The 25,452-nt window shown below is 51.8% G+C and overlaps 1 protein-coding gene across 1 annotated transcript; it reads right to left on the bottom strand.

The window, feature by feature from the left end:
* Positions 1-395: 395 nt before the first annotated feature.
* On the bottom strand, positions 396-25,452 carry TBC1D13 (TBC1 domain family member 13). Its single transcript, XM_037995339.2, has 12 exons — positions 25,317-25,452; positions 24,287-24,360; positions 21,905-21,945; positions 21,239-21,300; positions 20,987-21,086; positions 20,093-20,175; positions 15,161-15,320; positions 8,598-8,808; positions 7,610-7,773; positions 4,797-4,957; positions 4,505-4,562; positions 396-3,013 (listed from the first exon to the last, which is right to left on the bottom strand). The coding sequence occupies exons 1-12, from the start codon at positions 25,337-25,339 to the stop codon at positions 2,948-2,950; spliced, it is 1,203 nt and encodes a 400-aa protein (XP_037851267.1). The 5' UTR covers positions 25,340-25,452; the 3' UTR covers positions 396-2,947.

Genomic DNA, 25,452 nt, shown 5'->3' with positions numbered 1-25,452 from the left:
GTGAATGGAGATCATGCCATTGCACTCCAGCCTGGGCAACACAGCAAGACCCCGTCTCAAAACAAAATAAAATAAAATAAAAAATAAGGAAAAGCTGTTGAATTTTGTCAAATGCTTTTTCCACATATAATGGGATGGTCTAAGTTGTTTTAAATCTAAAAAATAACAGGCTATGTAATCATGTATGCAGAACCTCCTTCCCCAGTATCATTCCCTCCTCCCCTAGCTACACACTGCTGAGGCTGAACTGGAAGAATCGAACAGGCACTTCCCAGAAGGATTTCCTGGAGCTTTTTTTAGAAGGGCCACTCTAAAAGACTCTGAACTCCATCCCTGTTCAAACATTTTTCCCTGTTCTGAGGTCTCCAAAGTTTCAGCTCATCACAGCACCAATGCCCATTGCAAAGAACACATGATTTATTCAAGACAACTCGTCATCAACAGCAGTGACTCAAGGAACAAAACAGATAAAAAACTAAAGCAAAAGTTCTGACCCTCTGGAGTGAGACCTGCTGAATTCATACAGCTCAATCTGTAAGTGTCCAAGATCCAGGGGGCAGGTTCTCAAGCAGGAAGCCTCAGGCACTCTGGTTCTGGAGGAACCTCCCTTGGGCATCTGCTTGAGAATCTGGGGAAGGGTCACTGTCAGGGCAGGTCCTTTCTGCAGGCGGTATCCTGCTGGGAGCTCAGCCTAACCAAGGCCTGGTCCCTGTGCTCTTGACCTTCATCTCAAAGTCAAGGAGAGGGCACTTGACCCAACTCTACCAGCGAAGCAAATCAGACGGTGATTCAAGTAGTGTGGTCCCAGGAGGAAGGCAGGCGCAGACAAGAGCGAGTGCATTAGGAGTCCTGGGCAGTGAAGTAGTGTGGTCCCAGGAGGAAGGCGGGCGCAGACAAGAATGAGTGCACTAGGAGTCCTGGGCAGTGTCTGCTGGGTCCCAGGCAGTGGCCCAAGGTTGTGAAGGGGTTGGAGGAGGGGCTGAACCACCAGCTGACAAGTACTGGAGAGAGGGTGGCCCAGGCCGGCAGGAAGCATCATGTCTCTGCCTCATCCTGGAGGTCCTGGAGTCAGCCCGTTCTCTTCCCACCTTTACACTCAATTCCAGTACAGAACTCAGAGCCCACCCAGCCAGGACCTGCTGGAAAAATCAGGCAGGTCCTAGAAGCACGGGGAGAAGAGGCTGACTTTGATCTTGGAAAATGAAGAGGATCTTGTCTCCAACTCCTTTCTACCTTCCTACACCCACGCCTCATCCCCAGAGCACTCACCAATGTGCAATACATAGCCAGGAGTCTGAATAAATAGTTTCCCAAATACTGCGCAGGTGCAGAAATCCAGGTGGCATCCAAGGAAAAGCCTGGTAGAAGAGCCACCTGGGGAAGCCGTTGCTGGCCCACAGCCAGGCTTGGGAGGGCAGCGAGAAGTCCTGCCCACCAGACTCGGAAGGCTTTGAGGGCAGGAGGGCTGCTGGGGCCTGACTCCTGCCAGCCAGTCTGGAGGACAAGGGTACTCCCTATGGCACCTGGCTTCCGGATACAAACCTTGTACAAGGAGGGAAGTGACTTGGTGAGAACTGGGAGCGGCCAGCTGCCCCTGCTCAGGGTATACCTGCCCCAGCCCTGGGAACAGCTCAGGCAGGGGTCAGAGAAGGCCCTGCACCTCCCTCAGTCCACAGGGGGTGGAGGGATACACAGAGGCACAGAAATAGCCCTCCTGGTACTGGCAGGACCCAGGGCCTTTAAGTACAGCTACCCCCGGCCCCAGAGAGGCTTCCTCAGGCCCCACTTGCCCTTTGTGGGACTCACCCACCCTGGGTTGGGACCTGGAAGCCGAGGAAATGACAACTCTTCTGAAGCAACGGGTTCCGACCCTGGGCTCAGAATCAAGGTCCTTTTCTTTTGGGACAGGAGGGCCTCTGGGGGAACCTCCAGAAAACCAGCTCCCCCTCTTCCTTCTCCCTCCTCTGTAGGGGCAGGAAGCTCAAAGCTTCGTCCTTACTCAGCAGCATTTGGTTTCCAAGATTTCTGTGTAGGGAACGGGTTCAGAACCCTCTAAGTGAGGCACGGAGGGCTCCCTCGCAGTTGGGGGAACCCAGGAGCCTGGGGCTGGGGGATGGGAACAGGAGGCAAAGGCCAAGTTTGACCTCCAGGGGCCTTGCTGAGTCAGTCTCCTCATCTGTCTCCCAGGTTCAGGGGAGCAGAGGGAAGTAGAGAGAGGAGGTGGCTCAGGATAAGGCACCCCAACAGAGAAGGGCAGGGGGAGTAATGGACAGAGGAAACATGGAGCAAGACATAGTCCCACTCTGGGAAGGAGGTGGAAGGAGACAGGCAGAGAGGTAGAGACAGAGAAGGAGGGGCTGGGAGACCTGGAGGCCTGAAAGACCCTCACCCCCTCACACACACACACACGGGGAGGAGACGCCTGGGGACTTGGGCCCACATCCACACCAACCGACTACAGACAGACATCTGTGGGTGAGACAGATGGCAGGACTCTGCTTTCAGTGTTGCCTTCCCTGTGGAGCAGCCGAAGTACCCCACTCAGAAGCGGTTTCTGGCCCATTGGCCAAGCACCTCCCCTGACTGGAGCCCAGGAGAAGACCAGAAGCAGGAACCGAGGCTGGGGCAGCAGAGCCGAGGCAGGGAGGGGCCGCTGTGAGCCTCCTAGTGCCGGAAATGGCCCTGGCCCGGGAAAGACAACTTCCCGAGCTTCAGCCCTGCTCAGTATCCTGGGCAAAGAGGGCAGGGTGCAGGGCAGGCGGGGAGCGGGGCGTGGTGGCAGAAGGAGGAGCACAGCACAGTGTGTCCCCAGCGGGCACCGCCTGGGACTCGGGCCAACCCTGCGGTTTCCCCTCAGGCTGGGTTCCTACAGGTTTCTGTGTGTCCCGTGAGCCAGGGCACAGGGTCGGGTGGCTTCTCTCCCGAACATGGGCCTCTTGCCGCTGGGTTACTTTGAGTCTTGGAGCTCCTTGGCTTTCTGCAGGATCTGGCAGACATCTGTGATGGGGTAGTCCTGGGCACAGGAAAGGCCAACAGTTGCCTCTGAAGCTACCTCACCCCTGCCACACCGACACCCTCTCTGCTGGGATCCGTTGCCATGCTGGATCCTGGGCCTCAGGGGCAGGAGCACGGAATACCAGGCATCCCACACTCCCCAATCCGCAGACCCCTGCATGCAGCTGACGCTACACCATGCAGCACCAACTCAACCAATCCACACACAACCACTCCCAGGCTCTCGTGGCCCTTTCCTCAGGACCAGACCGTGCTGCCTTAGCTCTCCCACTACTGCCACTGAACCCGAGCTCCCTCATGTGGAGTCAGTGGCACTGGGCCAGTGTCTGAACACCAGCTCGAAGTCCCAACAGTGCTGTGAGTGGCTACTGTGATTCTGCTCATTTTCCAGATCTAGTCCATGAAGTTATGGAAAACCGACTCTAGGCTGGGCTTGGTGGCTCACGCCTGTAATCCCAGCACTTTGGGAGGCCGAGGCGGGTGGATCACCTGAGGTTGGGTGTTTGAGACCAGCCTGACCAATGTGGAGAAACTCCATCACTACTAAAAAATACAAAGAAAAACTAGCCAGGCTTGGTGATGCATGCCTGTAATCCCAGCTACTCAGGAGGCTGAGGCAGGAGAATTGCTTGAACCCGGGAGGTGGAGGTTGCAGTGAGCTGAGATTGCGCCACCGCACTCCAGGCTGGACAACAGAGCAAGACTCCATCTCAAAAACAAACAAACAAACAAACAACAACAAACCAAACCAACACTAAGGCCAGGTGCTGGTGAAGAAGCTGAGACCCAGAGATGCTGTAACTTGGCTTGGGTACATGATGAGCACAGCAGAGCAAAACTGTGGACCTAAAGCTGTAGGCCCTTGAGCCCATCTTCTTTTTTTTTTGAGACAGAGTCTTGCTTTGTCACTCAGGCTGGAGTGCAGTGGCGTGATCTCGGCTCACTGCAACCTCAGCCTCCCAAGTAGCTGGAAATTACAGGCGCCCGCCACCACGCCCAGCTAATTTTTGTATTTTTAGTAGAGAGACAGGGTTTCGCCATGTTGGCCAGGCTGGTCTCGAACTCCTGACCTCAGGTGATCCACCCATCCCAGTCTCCCAAAGTGCTGGGATTATAGGCATGAGCCACCGCGCCCGGTGAGCCCATGTTCTTAATCTCTACACCCCAACCTCCTTCCCCTGGCCTGAGCATGGCCACCAGCAAGCGCAGCCACATTCTGGGCACCTGCGGTGTCCCGGGTGTGAACACCTATGTAGAATACATGGTTTGAAGGCCAGGTCACTTGCTCAAGGCCACCCAACATTCCAGGTCAATGGCAGAACCAGGATTCAAACCCAGATCCAAACCAGATCTGCCTCAGGGGTCTGGAGTCTAATCCCTGCTGCGCTCCACTGCCCCTGCCCAGTCTGTCGCAGTGGCTGGCGTGGGCGGGTGCCTGGCAAGTGCCGGCCTCATGGCAGTGGCTGGGCCTGCCCCCAACTCCCATTACCTGCAGCAGCCGCATGTTCACAGTGAAGTCCCCTTCCAGCAACTGCTCCCGAATCAGCCTATAAAAAGCAGCAGCAAAAGCGCTGGGACCTGGGATGCTCTGAGCGCAGGCCCTGCCCGCTACTCCCTCCCCACCCACCTCAAGTTTGGTTTGGCGCCGTCCCAAGGACTCCAGAAGCCCACTCCAGCCATGAGAGAGCAGCCCTGCCCACCCTTCCGGGCGGAGGGTCCTCCCATCTGGCTTCTCCAAGGACCGCCCTGGTGAGCTGATGCCAGCTCATGCCCGCACTCACATGAGCATGGCGCAGCAGACGAGGAGGAGGAAGTCAAAGCGGTTGTCATCAGCGAAGAGGGAGTCCCAGATGCGGATGACATCAGGCAGCAAGAACTCCTGGGACAGCAGCAGTGTCAGCCAGCGGAAGGCGAAGAACTGGGGCTTGATGTTCTGCTCTTGCTGGGGAGACAGCGTGGGGGGTGGGGAGCGGGACTCCATGTTGGCTGCTGGCCATGGAGCACCAAGCAGTGGGTCAGAAGTGAATTCAGAACAGCAGGGCCCAGCATGCCAGGTGTGAGCACCAGGGCTGGCACCAGGCTGCCAGATAGCCTCACTTGGAAAAGGGGCAGAGCCTGTTTGCTGCCAGCCAACATCCTCAGATCTTCCTATTTTTTTAAGAGAAGCTGGAAACCCAAACCTTTATGTAATAAGCTCTCCAGATTTATAAATGATGGCTCAAACTCTTCACACACTTTGCAGATGATAGCCTTGGGTTTGTGGATGTGCTGAGTGACCATCACAGGGCACTTACTATAAGCCTGGGCTATGCTCAGCATATTAACTATGTCTTCTCACTCATTTAATCCACAGAACAATTCCACAGGCAATTATTCCCACTATAGACGAGCCTTCTGGTCAGCCACAGTGAATATTAACTGAAAAAGCATGCTACAAAACAGCGAAAAGATACTTCCCTTTTTTTTTTTTTTTTTTCCAGAGATGAGGTCTCACTATATTGCCTAGGATGAAGTGCAGTGGCACAATCAAGGCTCACTGTAGCCTCGACCTTGAGAGCTCCTCCCTCGGCCTCCTGAGTAGCTGAGACTACAGGCCTGTGCCACCTTGCCTGGCTAATTAGTTTTTAAATTTTTTGTAGAGACAAAGCTTCACTATGTTGCTCAGGATGGTCTCAACCTCTGGGCTCAAACAATCCTCCTGCCTCAGTCTCCCAAAGTGCTAGGATTACAACTGTGAGCCATCACACTCAACCCATATTTGTTTAAAAAGATATGATTATTCCTGGCCAGCCAGGCACAGTGGCTCACACCTGTAATACCAGCATTTTGGGAGACCGAGGTAGACGGATCACTTGAGGTCAGGAGTTCGAGACCAGCCTGGCCAACAAGGTGAAATCCCATCTCTATTAAAAATACAAAAACGAGCCGGGCATGGTAACGCATGTCTGTAATCCCAGCTATTAGGGAGGCTGAGGCACGAGAATTGCTTGAACCTGGGAGGCGGAGGTTGCAGTGAGCTGAGATTGCACCATTGCACTCCAATCTGCCCTCTGACAGAGTGAGAGTCCGTCTCAAAACAAAAGAAAAAAAAGGGCTGGGCACGGTGGCTCATGCCTGTAATCCCAATACTTTGGGAGGCCAAGGTGGGTTGATCACGAGGTCAGGAAATCAAGACCATCCTGGCTAAAACAGTGAAACCCTGTCTCTACTAAAAACGAAAAAATTTAGCTGGGCACAGTGGCGGGTGCCTATAGTTCCAGCTACTCGGGAGGCTGAGGCAGGAGAATGGCGTGAACCCGGGAGGCGGAGCTTGCAGTGAGAGGAGATCATGCCACTGCACTCCAGCCTGGGCGACAGAGCGAGACTCAGTTTTAAAAAAAAAAAAAAAGATAGCCGGGCGCGGTGGCTCAAGCCTGTAATCCCAGCACTTTGGGAGGCCGAGGCGGGCGGATCACAAGGTCAGGAGATCGACACCATCCTGGCTAACACGGTGAAACCCCGTCTCTACTAAAAATACAAAAAACTAGCCGGGCGAGGTGGCGGAAGCCTGTAGTCCCAGCTACTCGGGAGGCTGAGGCAGGAGAATGGCGTAAACCCAGGAGGCAGAGCTTGCAGTGAGCCGAGATCGCGCCACTGCACTCCAGCCTGGGGGACAGAGCAAGACTCTGTCTCAAAAAAAAAAAAAAATTGATGGCCGGGCGCGGTGGCTCAAGCCTGTAATCCCAGCACTTTGGGAGGCCGAGACGGGCGGATCACGAGGTCAGGAGATCGAGACCATCCTGGCTAACACGGTGAAACCCCGTCTCTACTAAAAAATACAAAAAACTAGCCGGGCGAGGTGGCGGGCGCCTGTAGTCCCAGGTACTCGGGAGGCTGAGGCAGGAGAATGGCGTAAACCCAGGAGGCGGAGCTTGCAGTGAGCTGAGATCTGGCCACTGCACTCCAGTCTGGGCCACAAAGCGAGACTCCGTCTCAAAAAAAAAAAAAAAAAAAAAAAAACTAGCCAGGTGAGGTGGCGGGCACCTGTAGTCTCAGCTACTCGGGAGGCTGAGGCAGGAGAATGGCGTAAACCCGGGAGGCAGAGCTTGCAGTGAGCTGAGATCCAGCCACTGCACTCCAGCCTGGGTGACAGAGCGAGACTCCGTCTCAAAAAAAAAAAAAAAAAAATATATATATATATATATATGCTTAGATATGTATTTTATTTTTCATGAAACTTTTTGTTTACATGTAAATAAATTCCTTTTGTTTTATGAAATAAACACAGAATGCCAGTACAATTTTTTAAATTATATTAATTTTAAAAAATGAAGTTAACACTTACCTCAGAAGACTACTAATAGCTTAACCAATTAAGTTCATAATAAATGCCCTGCAGTATGCCTGGCACACAGTGGGCACCATTCTCAACTTTCCTTTTCCCTCCCAGCTTGCTGGGCTCTGGCCATCAGCTGCCTCAGCACATGGGTCAGTGTCCCGGGCAGCAGCAGCAGCAGCCGCCACGTCCGACCGACATACCTCGCCCTGGGCTGGGATGGCGCAGCAACTCTCTGCCTCCTGTCCCTTTCCATCCCTCTGTTCCTGGGGTCCTCACCAGTTTCAGGTAGAGCTCCACGTCCTTATCTTTCAAGGTGGAGTAAACCTTCTCCATCTTGTAGGTGATGCCACACTGCGAGTCATCTAGGCTCTTGATGAAGTTGTCCCGGATCTCGGCCATGAGGTTGGTGAAGCAGAAAAAGGTGTCTGCCTCGGCGTGCTCTGGGAGAGACGCAGGATGGGGGCAGAAGTGGCGCACTCCAGGCCCATCCCACCTCTTACCTACCAGACATCTGCCCCACTCTGAGCCCCACTGAGTTGCCCCGTCCTCGTGGTGGGGCTCAGTCCTTCCTCTGTCCTTGACCCCTCTCCACCCCAGGTTAAAGACATCGCCTCTTTCTTCTCACGTCTGGCAACACTGTACATTCACTTAGCAATTTTTTTTTTTTTTTTTTTTTTTTTTTTTTTTTTTTTTTTGAGACGGAGTCTCGCTCTGTCGCCCAGGCTGGAGTGCAGTGGCCGGATCTCAGCTCACTACAAGCTCCGCCTCCCGGGTTTACGCCATTCTCCTGCCTCAGCCTCACGAGTAGCTGGGACTACAGGCGCCCGCCACCTCGCCCGGCTAGTTTTTTGTATTTTTTAGTAGAGACGGGGTTTCACTGTGTTAACCAGGATGGTCTCGATCTCTTGACCTCGTGATCCGCCCGTCTCGGCCTCCCAAAGTGCTGGGATTACAGGCTTGAGCCACCGCGCCCGGCCTAGCAATTTATTACATACTCTCCTGATGACAATTTAAAAATCATTATTTAAATCTTCTAATTCAGCTTCCTACATATCTACCTTCTCTACCAGAAATTAAATTACAAATATCAAGAGATCAGTAAACATCCAACATTCTAGAAGATCACAGCTGCAAAGGATCTCAGAAATGATCCAGGCCAACTCCTCAACTGGCAGAGGGAGAAGAGAGGCCCGAGAGGGAAAGTGAGCTGCACAGCCTGACGCGGGCCAGCAAGGAGGGATGTGAGCACCGAGAGCCTTCTTACCTTTCCACTCACTGTTGGGGTCGGTGGCAAAGGTGTAGTAGAGGGGCCCCACGATTTCATTCATGCCTTGCACGTAAGCGATGCCAGGGTTGAGCTTGGCATAGATGAACAGGATCCGCTCCACCACCTCCCAGTGGGCCTCACAACCATTGGGCAGCACTTCATACTCATTTAGGGATGATGGCGCAGAGTTCTTTTGTGGGGAGCTCATCTGGAGGAGAAAAGGAGGACCCCATCAAGAAAGACAATGCCAGGGTGGGTGGCTCATGCCTGCAATCCCAGCACTTTGGGAGGCTGAGGTGAGAGTTGAGCCCCAGTGGTCAGGGCTGCAGTGAGCTGTGATTATACCATTGCATTCCAGCCTGGGTGACAGAGCAAGACCCTGTCTCAGGAGAAAAAAACAAAAACAAAAAGAGACAACATGGGCCGGCCACAATAGCTCAATCCTGTAATCCCAGCACTTTTGGAGGCCAAGGCAGGAGGATCACTGGAGCCTAAGAGTTTGAGACCAGCCTGGACAACATAGGGAGATCCCGTCTCTAAAAAAATATGTAAATATTAGCCGGGTGTGATGGTATGCACCTGTGTTCCCAGTTACTTGGGAGGCTACGGCAAGAGGATCACTTGAGCCCAGGAGGCTGAGGCTGCAGTGAGCTATGATCACACCGCTGCACTCCAACGTGGGTGACAGCGAGACACTGTCTCACCAAAAAAAAAAAAAAAAAAGGACAATGTGAAGGAGGACAATGTGTTCTTGCCAGAAATGTAAAGGTTTACTGTTAAGCCTGGACCTGGCTAGCATATGGGACATACGTTGGCGCAGAGGAACAAGTCAAACACCACCATAAGGAAACAAGGAGACAAACCTAGAACGTGGCACATTCTACAATACAACGACGGTCCTAAAACCTAACTTATGGTGGTAAAAGTCAGAGCAGTGAGAAGTACTAACTGGGAAGGGGAATGCAGGAACTTTCTGGATGTGGACATGTTCTTTATCTTGACTGACTGGCACTTACACAGGTACACACACAAGAAAAACATTTTCTAATTGTACATGTAATTGCACGTAAGTTACATTTCGATTTAAAACAAAAACTTTAGGGCCGGGCATGGTGGTTCATGCCTGTAATCCCAGCGCTTTGGGAGGCCGAGGCAGGCAGATCACCTGAGGTCAGGAGTTCGAAATCAGCCTGACCAACACGGAGAAATCCTGTCTCTATTAAAAATACAAAACAATTAGCCGGGCGTGGTGGCACATGCCTGTAATCCCAGCTACTCGGGAGGCTGAGGCAGGAGAAGCGCTTGACCCCAGGAAGCAGAGGTTGTGGTGAGCCGAGATTGCACCATTGCACTACAGCCTGGGCAACGAGTGAAACTCTGTCTCAAAAAACAAAACAAAAAAAATACCAAAAACTTTAAATATGTCAAAAACAGACAACTGGCCAAGACTTTTCTTTCTTTTTTCTCCCCCCCAGACAGAGTCTTGCTCTGTTGCCCAGGCTGGAGTGCAGTGGTGCGATCTCAGCTCACTGCAACCTCCGCCTCCCGGGTTGAAGTGATTTTCCTGCTTCAGCCTGCCGAGTAGCCGGGATGACAGGCCAGGGGATGACCCGCCACCACGCCCAGCTAATTTTTTGTATTTTCAGTAGAGACGGGGTTTCACCACGTTGGCCAGGATGGTCTTGAACTCCTGACCTTGTGATCCACCCAAAGTGCTGTGATTACAGGCGTGAGCCACCATGCCCGGCCTGGCCAAGACTTTTCAAAAAGTCAGCTGTTAAGGTGATGGGGTTTGGGAGGGGAGGCCTAGTCCAAATCAAGAGACCAAAGAAAGAGAATATCCAAAGATACCACTGGCACAACTGAGGACATCTCTTTTTTATTTTTATTTATTTATTTATTTATTTTGAGACGGAGTCTGGCTCTGTCGCCCAGGCTGGAGTGCAGTGGCCGGATCTCAGCTCACTGCAAGCTCCGCCTCCCGAGTTCATGCCATTCTCCTGCCTCAGCCTCCCGAGTAGCTGGGACTACAGGCGCCCGCCACCTCGCCCGGCTAGTTTTTTTGTAGTTTTAGTAGAGACGGGGTTTCACCATGTTAGCCAGGATGGTCTCGATCTTCTGACCTCGTGATCCGCCCGTCTCGGCCTCCCAAAGTGCTGGGATTACAGGCTTGAGCCACCGCGCCCGGCCCAACTGAGGACATCTCAATCGTTCACGGGTGATATTATGGACTCATGGTTAATCTTCCCAGATGTGCTAATGGTAAGTAGGAGAATGCCCTTCTTCTTTTTTTGACATGGAGTCTTGCTCTGTCACCCAGGCTAGAGTGCAATGGAGTGATCTCGGCTCACTGCAACTCTGCCTCCTGGGTTCAAACTATTCTCCCACCTCAGCCTCCCAAGTAGCTGGGATTACAGGTGACCACCACCACATCCGGCTTTTTTTTTTTTTTTTTTAAAGTAGAGAGGGGGGTTCTGCCATGTTGGTCAGGCTGGTCTCGAACTCCTGACCTCAGGTGATCCGCCTGCCTTGGCCTCCCAAAGTGCTGGGATTACAGGTGTGAGCCACTGCGCCTGGCCGACAATGAATGCCCTTATTCTCAGGAGATCCTGCTGAAGTGCTTGGTGGTAAAAGGTCAGACATCTGCAACTTACTCTTTCTCTATATATAATACACACACGAATAAAGCAATGTGAAAAATGTTAACAACTGTTGCATTTAGATGAAAAATATACAGATAGTTATCCAGTGTACTCTCCTTTCAACTTTCCGGAATGTTTGAAAATTTTTATAAGAAAAAGTTGGAGGCCAGACACAGTGGCTCACACCTGTAATCTCAGCACTTTGGGAAACTGAGGTGGGAGGATCACTTGAGGTCAGGAGTTTGAGACCACCCTGGCCAAAAATCTCTACTAAAAATACAAAAATTAGGCCAGGCACGGTGGCTCATGCCTGTAATCCCAGCACTTTGGGAGGCCAAGGCAGGCGGATCACAAGGTCAAGAGATCAAGACCATCCTGGCTAACACAGTGAAACCCCATCTCTACAATAAAATATATAAAAAATTAGCCAGGCGTGATGGTGGGCGCCTGTAGTCCCAGCTACTTGGGAGGCTGAGGCTGGAGAATGGTGTGAACCCGGGAGGTGGAGCTTGCAGTGAGCCAAGATCGGGCCACTGCACTCCAGCCTGGGCGACAGAGCAAGACTCCTTCTTAAAAAAAACCAAACAGGCCAGGCGCGGTGGCTCAAGCCTGTAATCCCAGCACTTTGGAGGCCGAGACGGGCGGATCACGAGGTCAGGAGATCGAGACCATCCTGGCTAACATGGTGAAACCCTGTCTCTACTAAAAAATACAAAAAACTAGTCAGGCGAGGTAGCTGGCGCCTGTAGTCCCAGCTACTCGGGAGGCTGAGGCAGAAGAATGGTGTGAACCTGGGAGGCGGAGCTTGCAGTGAGCTGAGATCCGGCCACTGCACTCCAGCCTGGGCAACATAGCGAGACTCTGTCTCAAAAAAAAAAAAAAAAAAGAAAGAAAGAAAACAAAACAAAAACAAACAACAACAAAAAAAATTAGCCAGGCGTGGTGGCACGTGCCTATGATCCTAGCTGTTCCTAGCTGTTCAGGAGGCTAAGGCATGAGAATTGCTTGAACCCAGGAGGCGGAGGTTGTAGAGCGCCAAGACTGTGCCACTGCACTCCAGCCTGGGCGAAAGAGCGAGACTGTCTCAAAAAAAAAAGGTTGGAAGATAAAGAGATGATGATCCCTACTAAAGACTCATGCAATGAGCAAGGGTCCCCAGCACCAGCTGCCTGTCAGGATCCCTTAGGAACTTTGTAAAGATTCACGTGCCTGAGCCCTGCCCTAGAGCTGATCAGTCAGAAGCCCCAGAGGTGAGTGACCCATCTGAGAGAACCCAGGCAGTGACAGTGGATGAAGCTATCCTGGAAGCGTACGGTCCTGGAGACATTAAACTCTCTCTCCCATAACATATACATACATACGTATGCATACACATGCAGGGATGTTCACACACACAGACACACATCAGTCACATTTACCAAGAGGTTTTTATGCGGCAGACAGTGCTGTACGGATATTCCTCCATTTAACCCACTGAACAATCTAAAATATTCTCTCAACATTATTTTCAAGATGAGGAAACTGAGGCTCAGAAATGTCGGACTGCTCCTTAAATGTCTAACATTAGGTGGTGGCATCAGGACTTGACCTTGAACTGGCTGACTCCCAAACCTAAGGTCCAGGGCTTGAGGGCAGGCTGCCTCCTGAGGATGCCCAGAGCTTTCTGCTTTTGAAGAATCTGTACAGCCATGACCTCATTTCATCCTCTTGGCAACTCAGGGAGGGCAGAAATGATTATGCCCAGTTGATGGTCGAGGAAACAAAGGCCAGGATGTGAACCTGGTATGACTTGCCCAGAGTCACACAGATGGTCAACTTTAACTCAAACTGCCCAATCATGAACCCAGAGGCTTAGAGATGAAGTTTCTGGTGGGTTCTCTGCTACCAGTACCAAAAGTTAAACTAGGTAAGTGCTCCTTATACTCAGTTACTACAGTAAAAGGAATGACAGGAGCCAGTCCCCTCCCTGCCCTTCAGTCAGGAAATCAGCAGTCAAGAGTGCTGCCAACGAAGCCAGCCTCCTGGTTATCTAGCCACGCAATCTGCACTGCACAGCAGTTCTCGTAGGCACCCAACTCTCGTAGGCACCTGCAACCCCGGATTGGCCATATCTGCCCCTGCCCGTCAGAGCTCCGATCAGAGTCATTCCCAGCTGGGTGTGGTGGCTCACGCCTGTTATCCTGGCACTCTAGGAGGCCCAGACAGGAGGATTGCTTGAGCTCAGGAGTTTAAGACAGTCTGGGTGACACAGCAAGATGCTGTCTCTATTTTCAAAAATAAAACAAACAAACAAAAAACAAAGTCATTCCCCAGGGGAGAAAAACTTTTGCAGTAGTATCTGCCCTAGCTTGTTGGAGGCTATAGAGAAGGCTTTTTCCATTGAAGGAAGACAGTGAAAGTTTAGGGCAACAAGCCACCATTCCAGATACCAAAGTAGGGGCTGTAAATGAAGGAATAAGGTAATATACTTGTTTGACTACAAGCAGTTTCTCAGAGTGACAGGAATCTATTAAAAGTTGGGGGTTCTATCAGTTCCACCCGAGTCTCCCAGATCTAACCCTGCTGCATCCCTGCCCCCACCACCTCTTGCCTAGACAACTGCAGTGGTCTTCCAGGTAGCCTCTCTAGCACCAATCCTACATCTCCACAGTGCCTAAAGCATTTCTGACGCAAGCAGATGTGAATCACGTCACTGCCCTGCTTACAGTGCTGTAAAGGATTCTCTCCACCCCTCAGGACAAGGGCCCCACGTGGCCTCACCAGCACCAACCTCTTCCTTCACTCTCTGCTTCCAGCCAACCTGGCCTCACTAACCTGGAACACACCATGCTCTCTCCCGCTGAGCACTTCGGCCTATGCCCTCCTCTCCACCTGGAATGCGCTCTTCTTTTTTTTTGAGACAGGGTCTCGTTTTGTCACCCAAGCTGGAGTGCAGTGGTGTAATCTAGACTCACTGCAACCTCCACCTGCCGGGTTCAAGCAATTCTACTGCCTAAGCCTCCCGGGTAGCTGGGATTACAGGCACCCACCACCATGCCCCACTAATTTTTGTATTTTTAGTAGAGACAAGGTTTCACCATGTTGGCCAGGCTGGTCTCGAACTCCTGACCTCAGGTGATCCACCCGCCTCGGCCTCCCAAAGTGCTGGGATTACAGGCATGAGCCACCATGCCTGGCCAGGGCCAAATTTTTGTATTTTCAGTACAGATGGGGTTAAATCCCTGGGTTGGTCAGGCTGGTCTCGAACTCCTGACCTAAAGTGATCTACCTGCCTTGGTCTCCCAGAGTGCTGGGATTACAGGCATGGGCCATTGTGCTGGCCGTTTTCTTGATTTTTATTTTTTTGAGACAGGGTCTGGCTCCGTCACCCAGGCTGGAGGGCAGTGGTGTGATGCAGGCTCACTGCAACCTCTGCCTCCCAGGCTCAAACCATCCTCCTACCTCAGCCTCCTGAGTAGCTGGGACTATAGGCACGCGCCACCATGCCCAGCTAATTTTTCTATTTTTTGTGGAGACGGGGTTTCACCATGTTGACCAGGTTGGTCTTGAACTCCTGGGCTCAAGCAATCCTCCTGCCTCAGCCTCCCAAAGTGCTGGGATTACAGGCGTGAACCACTGTGCCCAGCCCTATCACACTTTCTCACATTTGTAATGACCCCATTATAAGATTAGAAGCCTGGCTCATTCACTCACTGTGACGCAGGGCCCTTCCCAGCAGCCATTACACCCAGCTGGGACACAGCGAATCTCTGTCACCCAACTTTCAGAAAGCGCCCCAGGATCTGGCAGCATCAGGATTGCTCTGAGTAACTGTCAAGCAGATGGTCATGGCCCGACACCTTGTGGCCAGGAGTTTAAGAGAAAAAGGAAAGAAAAGACTGTTGGGGGAGTCCCTGAGGATCCCAGGTTGGCACTCACATTTGTGACCCCACTCCGGTTCCGGGCCACTGTCTGAGATTTCAGTGTAGTCTGTTCCACTCTCTTACGAAGGGTTTCAAACTCATTCTGGGGGTCCAGGATGAGGAGGCAAGGGTACTCAGTGGCCCTCTGGAAGAAGGAAATGTCTGGGCACAACCTCCTGTCAAGAGGGAACAGGAAAGAATCTTGTTACTCAGGGTGGAGGTTTTCACCATCCCATCTGCATCCTGCTGCCAGGAGACCCCAAGACTCCCCAAAAGCATTGTTTGTTTTTTTTGAGACAGTCTCGCACTGTCGCCCAGGCTGGAGTGCAGTGGAGCAATCTCTGCTTACTGCAAGTTCTGCCTCCCGGGTTCACGCCATTCTCCTGCCTCAGCCTCCCGTGTAGCTGGGACAGGTGCCCACCACCATGCCCGGCTAATTTTTTGTATTTTTAGTAGAGATGGAGTTTCACCATGTTAGCCAGGATGGTCTCGATCTTCTGACCTCGTGATCCGCCCGCCTCGGCCTCCCAAAGTGCTGGGATTATAGGCATGAGCCACGACACCCAGCCAGCATTGTTTGTTTTTAATTACAACATTTTGAATCACTAGAGGTCAGGAGTTCGAGATCAGTCCGGCCAACATGGTAAACCTTTTCTCTATTAAAAATACAAAAATTGGCTGGGCACGGTGGCTCACGCCTGTAATCCCAGCACTTTGGGAGGCTGAGGCGGGTGGATCACCTGAGGTCGGGAGTTTGAGACCAGACTGACCAACATGGAGAAACCCCGTTTCTACTTAAAAAAATACAAAATAGGCCGGGCGCGGTGGCTCAAGCCTGTAATCCCAGCACTTTGGGAGGTGGAGACGGGCGGATCACGAGGTCAGGAGATCGAGACCATCCTGGCTAACATGGTGAAACCCCGTCTCTACTAAAAATTACAAAAAACTAGCCAGGCGAGGTGGCGGGTGCCTGTAGTCCCAGCTACTCGGGAGGCTGAGGCAGGAGAATGGTGTGAACCCAGGAGGCGGAGCTTGCAGTGAGCCGAGATCTGGCCACTGCACTCCAGCCTGGGCGACAAAGCAAGACTCCGTCTCAAAAAAAAAAAAAAAAAAAAAAATACAAAATTTTACCCAGGCGTGGTGGCACATGCCTGTAATCCCAGCTACCTGGGAGGCTGAGGCAGGAGAATCACTTGAACCTGGGAGGCGGAGGTTGCAGTGAGCCGAGATCGTGCCGTTGCACTCCAGTTTGGGCAAGAAGAGCGAAACTCCATCTCAAAAAAAAAAAAAAAATTAGCCAGGCTCAGTGGCAGGTGCCTGTAATCCCAGCTACTAGGGAGGCTGAGGTAGGAATTGCTTGAGCCTGGGAAGAGGAGATTGCAGTGAGCCAAGATCGCGCCACTGCACTCCAACCTAGGCAACAGAATGAGACTCGGCCTCAAAAAACTAATAACAACAACAATTACAACATTTCATTTTAAAAACAGTATTTTTTTAAAAGAGCAGTAGTCATTGTATATGTATACATACCCACATTTTATGTCTATTTGCAAATAGATACATACATTTTTTAAAAAGTGTCATTATGGTCATACAACCTAACTCCTGTTTTAAATTCCAAACATCTTTCCACGTAAAAAAATTTATCTAGGTCAGGCACAGTGGCTGACGACTGTAATCCCTGCACTTTGGGAGGCTAAGGCAGGAGGGATGACTTCCAGGAGTTCAAGACCAGCCTGGGCAACAAAAGGAGACCCCATCTCTATAAAAAATTAGTTGGGGCCAGGAGCGGTGGCTCACACCGGTAATCCCAGCACTTTGGGAGGCCGAGGCAGGCGGATCATGAGGTCCAGAGATCGAGAACATCCTGGCTAACATGGTGAAACCTCATCTCTAATAAAAATACAAAAAATTAGCTGGGCGTGGTGGCGGGTGCCTGTAGTCCCAGCTACTTAGGAGGCTGAGGCAGGAGAATGGCGTGAACCTGGGAGGCGGCGCTTGCAGTGAGCTGAGATTGTGCCACTGCACTCCAGCCTGGGTGAAAGAGTGAGACTCCACCACAAGAAGAAAAAAAAGAAGAAAAAAAAAAAAAGGAGACTATCCTAGCTAATATGGTAAAACTCCGTTTCTACTAAAAATACAAAAAATTAGTCGGGTGTGGTGGCATGCGCCTATAATCCCAGCTACTCAGGAGGCTGAGGCAGGAGAATCACTGGAACCCAGAGGATGCAGTGAGCCGAGATCATGCCAATGCACTCCAGCCTGGGCAACAGAGCAAGACTCTACCTCAAAAAAAAAGAAAAAAATTAGCTGGGTGTGGTGGCATGTGCCTGCAGTCCCGGCTACGCAGGAGGCTGGGGCAGGAGGATCACTTGAGTCTGGGAGTTTAAGGCTTCCATGAGCTGAGATTGAGCCACTGTACTCCAGTCCAGCCTGGGCAACAGAGCAAGACCCTATCTGCAAAAAAAAAAAAAATTATCTAACACGCACAAACACAGAGTGGTTTGTAGTAGCAAAAGAGGTTTGGTTCCATAAGTTACACACTGTACAACAGAATATTACACAGCTGACCTGGAAAGATGTCCAAGACAGAGTGACAGGGAAAACAAGTTGGGAGATGGTGTCTAGGATGTGATCAAGTTTTTAAAATATATGTACTGCAGTACACGCACTTTTTTCAGACTTCTTATACTTAGCACATTGCAAACTTGCTTCTAGAAGCACCAAAGGATGTGCTACCATCACTACCCACGTAAAACAGAACCTGGCCAGGCGTGGTGGCTCACGCCTGTAATGCTAGCAGTTTGCGAGGCTGAGGTGGGTGGATCACTTGAGGTCAGGAGTTCGAGACCAGCCTGGCCAACTGGTGAAACCCCGTCTCTCCAAAAAATACAAAAATTAGCCAGGCATCATGGCACATGCCTGTAATCCCAGCTACTAGCGAGGCTGAGGCAGGAGAATCGCTTGACACCTGGGAGGCAGAGGTTGCAGTGAGCCAAGATTGCACCACTGTACTCCAGCCTGGGTGACAGAGGGAGCCTCTGTCTAAAAAATAACAGAACCCATTTCCCCGGGTCACGGAGCGGTTCTTGACTTGAACATAGCAATCAGAACAACTCGTGGGTAAACACTGCACCAACCCCAGCCTGAGAGCACAAGAGGCAGTGCCTCCTTTCTCCCGCAGCCTGGCTGAGTTGCCCTGTGCGGGGGTCATATGGGGCCATCTGAAGATGAGCCCGGGCTGAGGAGCAGCACCCACGGTGGCAAGGGCAAGGAGTACCCTGCTTTATCCTGCCACGCGCCTTCTTCCCCGGCCACAGGGCACTTTCATGTGCTATGCCTCAGTCCAGTAGACTCTTCCACCCAGCTCGCTGCCTCCTCCTCTTTCACATCTCATCCTGAGCCTCCTCTCTGGAAAGGCTTTCCTCGACCCCCCAAAGGAAAATAAGGCCTCCCTCTGATTCTCTAAAAGCACCAGTTTTTCCCTCCTTCACAGCATTACAGTATTTGCAATTATGTATCTGTTTCCAGGCTTAGTATACGTCTCCTGACCTACACTGGAAGCTCTCGGAAGGCAGAGACTGTTTCAGTCCTGCTCACTCCTAAACCCCTCCTGACACAGGTACTCAGCCATTCCTTGAGAAGGAGCTGAATGGAGGGCCACCTGTCTGTGCTGGTGCAGACTGACTTGGGCACCTGAGAGCTGCCCCTTGGAGGTTCTGAAGGGTCACTGCGGGTCAGAGTGCCGGCTTGTCCTGTCTGACCAAGTGCCGGGGGTCCCAGGCAGGCTGTTGTACAAGGAACAGGATAAGCTCCCAGGACCCTTCTCTGATGGAGATCTGATCATTCTAAGGGCCTCTGTATGTGCTAAGACCAGCACAACAGTCCCACGTATCTGTGGAGACCCAGCCCATTCTGTGCCCTTAGCCTGAACCACCTTACTCCTACTTCACAATAAAGAGAGTAATGATCAGAGGGTGTGAGTCACTTGTCCAAGGTCACACAGCTAACAACCTGTGAGGGCGGAATGGAAACTAGGCAAATGGACTCCAGAACCCAAGCCCTTAGCCACTCCACCCACCTGTGGACAAGGCCTGCCTTCTAGCTCCTCACCTAGTCCAACACGCTGCCAAACTCCCCAGCCTGACAGGGTCGTAGCATCTCCACATTTCTTTACCAAGTGGAAAAGCACAAACACATTGTAGCTCAAGATTTTCAAAACTCTGTATCTGACCCTGTCACTCCTTTGCTCAAAACCTTTGCATGGCTGCCTCAGGCTCTTAGAATCGAGTCCAAGGTCCGGCCCCTATCTGCCCCCCTGGCCTTGGCATTGTTCCTCAGATGTGTCAAGCTCTGCGGGCTCTCTGGACCTTGTCAAGGGCAGTTCCCTGCCCAATGTGGCCTTTACTGCACTCTTCCCCTGAGGCCTCCCGCTCCTCAGATCTCAGCTGAATCACCACCTCTCAGGTGAGGTTTCCCCAAACCCCCTTAAAATTTCCTTCAAGAGCATTTACCACGAATGCCATCTGCTAAGATCTAATGGGCTGAATGTCTGTCTTGCCATCTTCCCTTCTAGGTTCTAAGATCCTTAAGGGGAAGGAACACATCAGTCTATTCAGTGCTCAACCCTGAGCTTAGTGCTAAGCCTGACATACAAGAGGGGCTCAATACTTGTTGAATGAATGTCAGATGAATTCATAAACGCCTGGGGTATGAATGAAATTCCAGCTCAGATAAGAACAGCCAGGTACATGCAAGGAGAGAATATCCCTCGCTAGCCTCATTCTCAGCCTATCATCAATAGGGCCTGGACCCAACCGCTGGGACAATCCACCAGCAGCTCCGCAAACACCCACCCACGGGTCTGGCCTGCAAATGGAAAAGACAGAGCTGCAGAGAGCCCCAGAAGTCCCATGGGCCAGCTCCCGGTCCCAGGCCCCCTGCCTACCGGACATCTTTGTCGATCTGCAGCAGCACCTCGTTGTCCTTGAAGTATGTGTTCCACCGGCTGTCAGGGTTGGGGTTGAGTGGCTGTGGGGAGAAATGAAGATGCTCTGTCCGAGGCCCAGATAGGCACCTGGGCCCAATTTTATACTGGAAACCTGAGCAATGGCCTTGCTGCAACAATCCCACCACACACTGAGATGTGGCCCTGACACCACCTGCAAGCTACTCAGAGGAGCCAACACAGCCCTTCCCACAGCCTCCTGAATCCGTTTGAACTCCACAGCCAGGAGCCCAGCCTGGCAGCCTCCTCTGAGTACTTCTCTGCTGGGCAGGGACTCTGTTCCTTTTCTGTCCATTGCTCTAGCTTGAGAACTTTGCATATAACAGTGGCTCAGTAAATGTTTGCTTGCTGAATGAACGAATTCGGTTTCTTCAGCTCTCATTCATCAATGCTCGGAGTTGTCAATTCCTATCTGTGAGTCTGGGCCTGGGGCCCATCCATTTCTTTCTCCCGCGCTGTGAAGCCCGGGGAGGAGCTCAGCATTTGAGGAGAACAAGGCTTCCTGGCAGCCACAGAGGGCAGCCTAGCCTCCCTCCCGCCCTGCTCTGACTTTCTTCAAGCAACAGGGATGAGGGGTGAAATAGACCATGTCCTCAGAGCACCTGACGCAGGGCTGTCCCTGCCATGTTCCCTGGACCCCAACTATCGTTTGTCTTACTGAGCTCAGGGCCCCCAAGCTTAGCGACCCAACACAGAAAGGAGGAACTGGGAGGTCCAGAGGGGACTGACACCAGACTGCACCTACCACCTGGCATGCAGGGGACCTTGCCTGCTCCAAGGCCGCCACCCCTCCACATTCTGTATCCTGGGTCTCTGCTGCCAACCTCTACTCACATGGTCCTCAAAAGTCACATCTTCCCTGGACACACCCATGTTGGCCTTGGCAATGCCAGGCTGGATGATCATTTCCCTCAGGAACTGGGCATACAGCTCCCTGCAGGAGACAAGCGAGAAGGATGATTCCTGACGGTCTGACCCAGGAAGCCCAGACCAGAGCAGCAGCTGCAGGAGGCAGGGCGGCCCCAGCAACACCGGCTCCGTCAGATGCAAGGGCCCTCCTGTCACTGCCCTTACACGGGGTCTCACCTCTGTTTGGCCAGGATGGAGGTCCATGAGGCTCTCTCCAAGGGAAGGTAGTTCAAGAGAATCTGCATAGAGGGAGAGGGGCAAAGCTCTGGTGACCCTCCTGCACCAACGTCAGTCTTTAGTGGGGCTGACAGGCCTCAAGAAAAACATCTCATAAAGTCCCAAGAAGACAAGATGGGCTGAAACCCAGGAATGCCAGCATGAGCTAGGGGTAGCCTCCCCCTTCCTCCCCACTGCCTCCCTCCTCCTTTAACCCAAACCAGCCCTCCCCTCTGCTTTTCCTCACACAGACTCTTCCACATGATCACCAGACCCTGTGCTCTGAAGGGCTGGAAACCAGGACACTGGGCTTCCATGGCCACCTGAGCTGGGAGCTTTGGGCAAAGCACAGCCTTTGTTTTGTCCCAATAAGCATGACTTTCACTGTACTTCACGGACCAGGAAGCAGAGGTCTTCATTGTCGGCATTACAAAGTATCCCATCCCCAAGGGGAATTCCAGAGAGGACACCAAGAGGAACAGAAAACCCAGAACTCCCCAGAAAAGTTCCCTCAGACAAGCAAGGAAAGGTGCGGAACAGGAGGAAGAAGCCAGGGGTAGGGGCTGCCTATGCAGGAAAACCCAGGGACGCTCAGCAGAGCGGAAGCCCCACCCCAGGCACACCCACCTTCCAGCAGAGGCACCGCAGTCCGCCCTCACAAGGGATGCCTGTGGACACAGCAAGCAAAGGTCATGTCCCAGGCCAGAGTCCCAGAATCCCCAGCCCTTCACCTTGGAGCCAGCTAGTGGGGAGTAGAGTGGGCAAGAAGTCCTTCTTCAAGAATCATTTCCCCAAGAAAGATTACTAGACTAGATGATTTGTTTTTTTTTTTTTTTTCTTTGTTTGTTTGTTTTGAGATGGAGTCTCCCTCTATCACCCAGGCTGGAGTGAAGTGGCGCAATCTCGGCTCACTGCAGCCTCCGCCTCCTGGGTTCCAGCGATTCTCCTGCCTCAGTCTCCCAGGTAGCTGGGATTACAGACACACACCACTATGCCTGGCTAATTTTTGTATTTTTAGTAGAGACAAGGTTTTTACCATGTTAGCCAGGCTGGGCTTAAACTCCTGACCTCAGGTGATCGCCTGCCTTGACCTCCCGAAGTGTTAGGATTACAGGTGTGAGCCACCACACCCAGCCCAGACAGGATACAAATTTTTTTTTTTGAGACAGAGTCTTGCTCTGTTGCCCAGGCTGGAGTGCAGTGGCATGATTTCTGCTCACTGCAACCTCCACCTCCCCGGTTCAAGCGATTCTTCTGCCTCAGTCTTGCAAGTAGCTAGGAGAACAGATGTGAGCCACCACTCCTGGCTAATTTTTGTATTTAGTAGGGACAAGATTTCACCATGTTGGCCAGGCTGGTCTCGAACTCCTGACCTCAGGTGATCCACCCGCCTCAGTCTCCCAAAGTGCTGAGATTACAGGTGTGAGCCACCATGCCTGGCCTGGAATGTTCTTTTGAGGATAACACCTTCTCATCCTTGATATTCCTTCCTCAGGAGCAGCCTTTACCAACCACCATCTCATCCCAATTCAGGTCAGTTCCCCCCGTTATAAGCAATAATGGCTCTGTTACTATTTCATAGAATCTGTTGTAAGTGGAACTGTTATATATATATATAACAGTGGTGTGTTTTCTTAATGTCTGTAACCCCTACTACTGGGTAAGCCCCAGAAGGACAAAAACCACACCTATTATTCCCAGTGTCTAGCACAGAGCATTGCACATAGAAGATATTCCATATGTATTTCTGGAATATAAACTAAGCTATGAATGCTAAGTATTTTGTGCTTTACAGGTATTATTTCATTTAATCCTCATGACAACCCCAGTAAGTAGGGAAGATTAGCATAATTGTCCTAAGAAGGAAACTCAACTGTAAAACTCTTAACTACTAACACTGACTCCCTCCCCTTTGGGGCCTGTATTTCACTCCTGAACAGAAAGAAGAAGTTCTCCTCCAATAATATCAGGAAGCTCACTAGAGCAGTTGCTGCTATAGTATCCATGGTACCATGAACATGAGCTAATGCCTCCACTTCAGAATCTGTATGATGATGGCAGGGACAATATAAGAAGTTCTTTTTTTTTTTTTTTTTTTTTGAGATGGAGTTTCACTCTTGTCACCCAGGCCAGAGTGCAATGGTGCAATCTCAGCTCGCTGTAATTCCCAGGTTCAAGAGATTCTCCTGCCTCAGCCTCCCAAGTAGCTGGGATTACAGGCAAGTGCCACCACGCCTACCTACTTTTTTATATTTTTAGTAGAGACTGGGTTTCACCATGTTGGCCAGGCTGTTCTCGAACTCCTGACCTCAGGTGATCCACCTGCCTCGGCTTCCCAAAGTGTTGGGATAACAGGAATGAGCCACGGCGCCCGGCCAGAAGTTCTTGCTGGCAAAGTTATAGGGGCAAAAAAGTGACAAGAAGCGATGCAGAACACTTTGGGATATTTTTTAAAACAGGCAAAAAGAGAGTTATCTTTGTGCTGGTTGGGGCAAAGTCTAACAAGGCAGGATCGGCTCCTTAAAGTCAGTGTCCCAAGGCTATTTTACCACTAACCAAAGTTTACTGCCTCCTCAGGCAGCTTAGACCCCAAGCTAGGGAGAGAACCAGGAACCACCCTGCAGTTAACCAAATTCGCCAACACAGGAAGCTGGCTAAGGAATGAGGAAAGACTCCTGGGCTCAAAAGGGTCCCCCCATTCTCATTCTCCAGTCTTCAGTCCTGTCCTGTTACTCTCAGGAATCTGGCACCTCCTGTCAAAAGCCTAAGGGCAAGGCACACTAAGTGTGGCCACTGCCCCTCTGGGAAACCCCTCCAAGCTCAAGGCAGTCACTGCCTGTTCAGCTCTACAGAATCTGGAGAAGGCCCCAAGTGTAATTTCCTTCCATGGCCCCAGCCCCCAGCAGCTGGGCCCCAGAGCTGACCAGGTGTGGCCTTGAGCACCTCCCCAGGTATTCTAGCCACAGGGCTGCTCAAGGGAAACCCTGAAAATAAAGAATGGCTTCTTACCACTAAAGCTGAGTTCCCGCAGCTTTTCCAAAGCAATTGAGGGCTCCTTCAGGACATCCTGGAAATCTGCAATTCTAGAAGGGGAGACAGGGAGGCAAATGAAGCACGCTCATATCCGCTCAGTGAGACCCACAGCCCTCAGCTCCCTCACACCGCCAGTTTCCAACCTGTGCCTCTCCCCTTTAGGACATAAAAATCACACAGGTTAGTCAAGGTCCTCACAAGAGACAGCTTTGGAGAACAACAAAACCATATTTCACTTCTTCCTCTACAACCAGAAACACAGAATGCCAGGGAAGAAACTTGAGAGATATTCTTGTCTAGAAGTTCCCAAATGTGGACCATAAAATTAGACACATTCCAACATTCTAATATTTAGTGAGCTGACGTTTACTGGGCACTTCCTGCCGGCCAGGCCGGGTCCACAGCACAGCCATCAACTGAGCTCCTTGGACCTCAGGAACCAGGAGTAATTTGATCTGCAGATAATGGACAACGCTCACAAATATAACCATTACAAGACCTCTGGGCCTGCCAGAAGACAAGGACAAAGGGTTTAAAAAACACGTCCTTAAGGAAAACTGAAGAGTGAGCAAAATTCAGCCAATGCTGCAGGATCTGGCCTGGGGGAGGGGCCAGACTGGCGAATGCAAGTTCTCTAGCAATCCTAGTAAGAAAAAAGCACGGAGGACAGGGCGCACTTGGAGAGAGTACAGGAGCAGGAGACTCAAAAGGGGGAAAGGGAGGGGCCGGGGCATTGGGGTCTGGATGAGGAAGACTCAGGGGAAGGGGGAAACCAGGGGTCCAGGATGAGGGAGGCAGGAGTGACATCAGAGGCAGGAGAAGGGCCGCCTCTCCGTCCTTCCTGCAGCCCACAGGCAATGAGGTTAGGTGGACGCTCGAGACCCTCTGCCGGGGTTGGGGGAGGTCTGCCGATTCCTAGCCCCACCCGCGCTTCCCCCTTCTGAGGGGCAGAAGGGGCAGCCTGGCCAGGAGGGGCCCAGCCGGGTCAGGCCCCGTAGCCCCTTACCGGCTCTTGTGCAGACTTGACATGGTGTTGACTTCCGGACCCCCCAGCCGCCTCCGCCGCCTGCGCCTCGGCCGCCTGCGCCGCCACCACCGCCGCCCCCCAGGGACGCGGGGCGCTGGGCAAAATCCTCCGGCGG

This window comes from Chlorocebus sabaeus, chromosome 12 (genome assembly GCF_047675955.1).
Source record: "Chlorocebus sabaeus isolate Y175 chromosome 12, mChlSab1.0.hap1, whole genome shotgun sequence".
Lineage (NCBI taxonomy): Eukaryota > Metazoa > Chordata > Mammalia > Primates > Cercopithecidae > Chlorocebus > Chlorocebus sabaeus.
Note: the sequence above shows the minus strand (reverse complement) of the source record. Positions and strands in the feature narration are given on the sequence as shown.

Bases quoted from the DNA above. Each gene is read 5' to 3' on its own strand.
- TBC1D13 (XM_037995339.2), bottom strand. From the start codon at position 25,339: ATGTCAAGTCTGCACAAGAGCCG. The intron at 21,087-21,238 runs GTGAGACCCCGT...TGTCTCCTGCAG, and splicing joins TCCATCCTGGCCAAACAGAG to GGAGCTGTATGCCCAGTTCC. The intron at 8,809-15,160 runs GTGAGTGCCAAC...TTTCTCCTCCAG, and splicing joins ACCGGAGTGGGGTCACAAAT to ATGAGCTCCCCACAAAAGAA.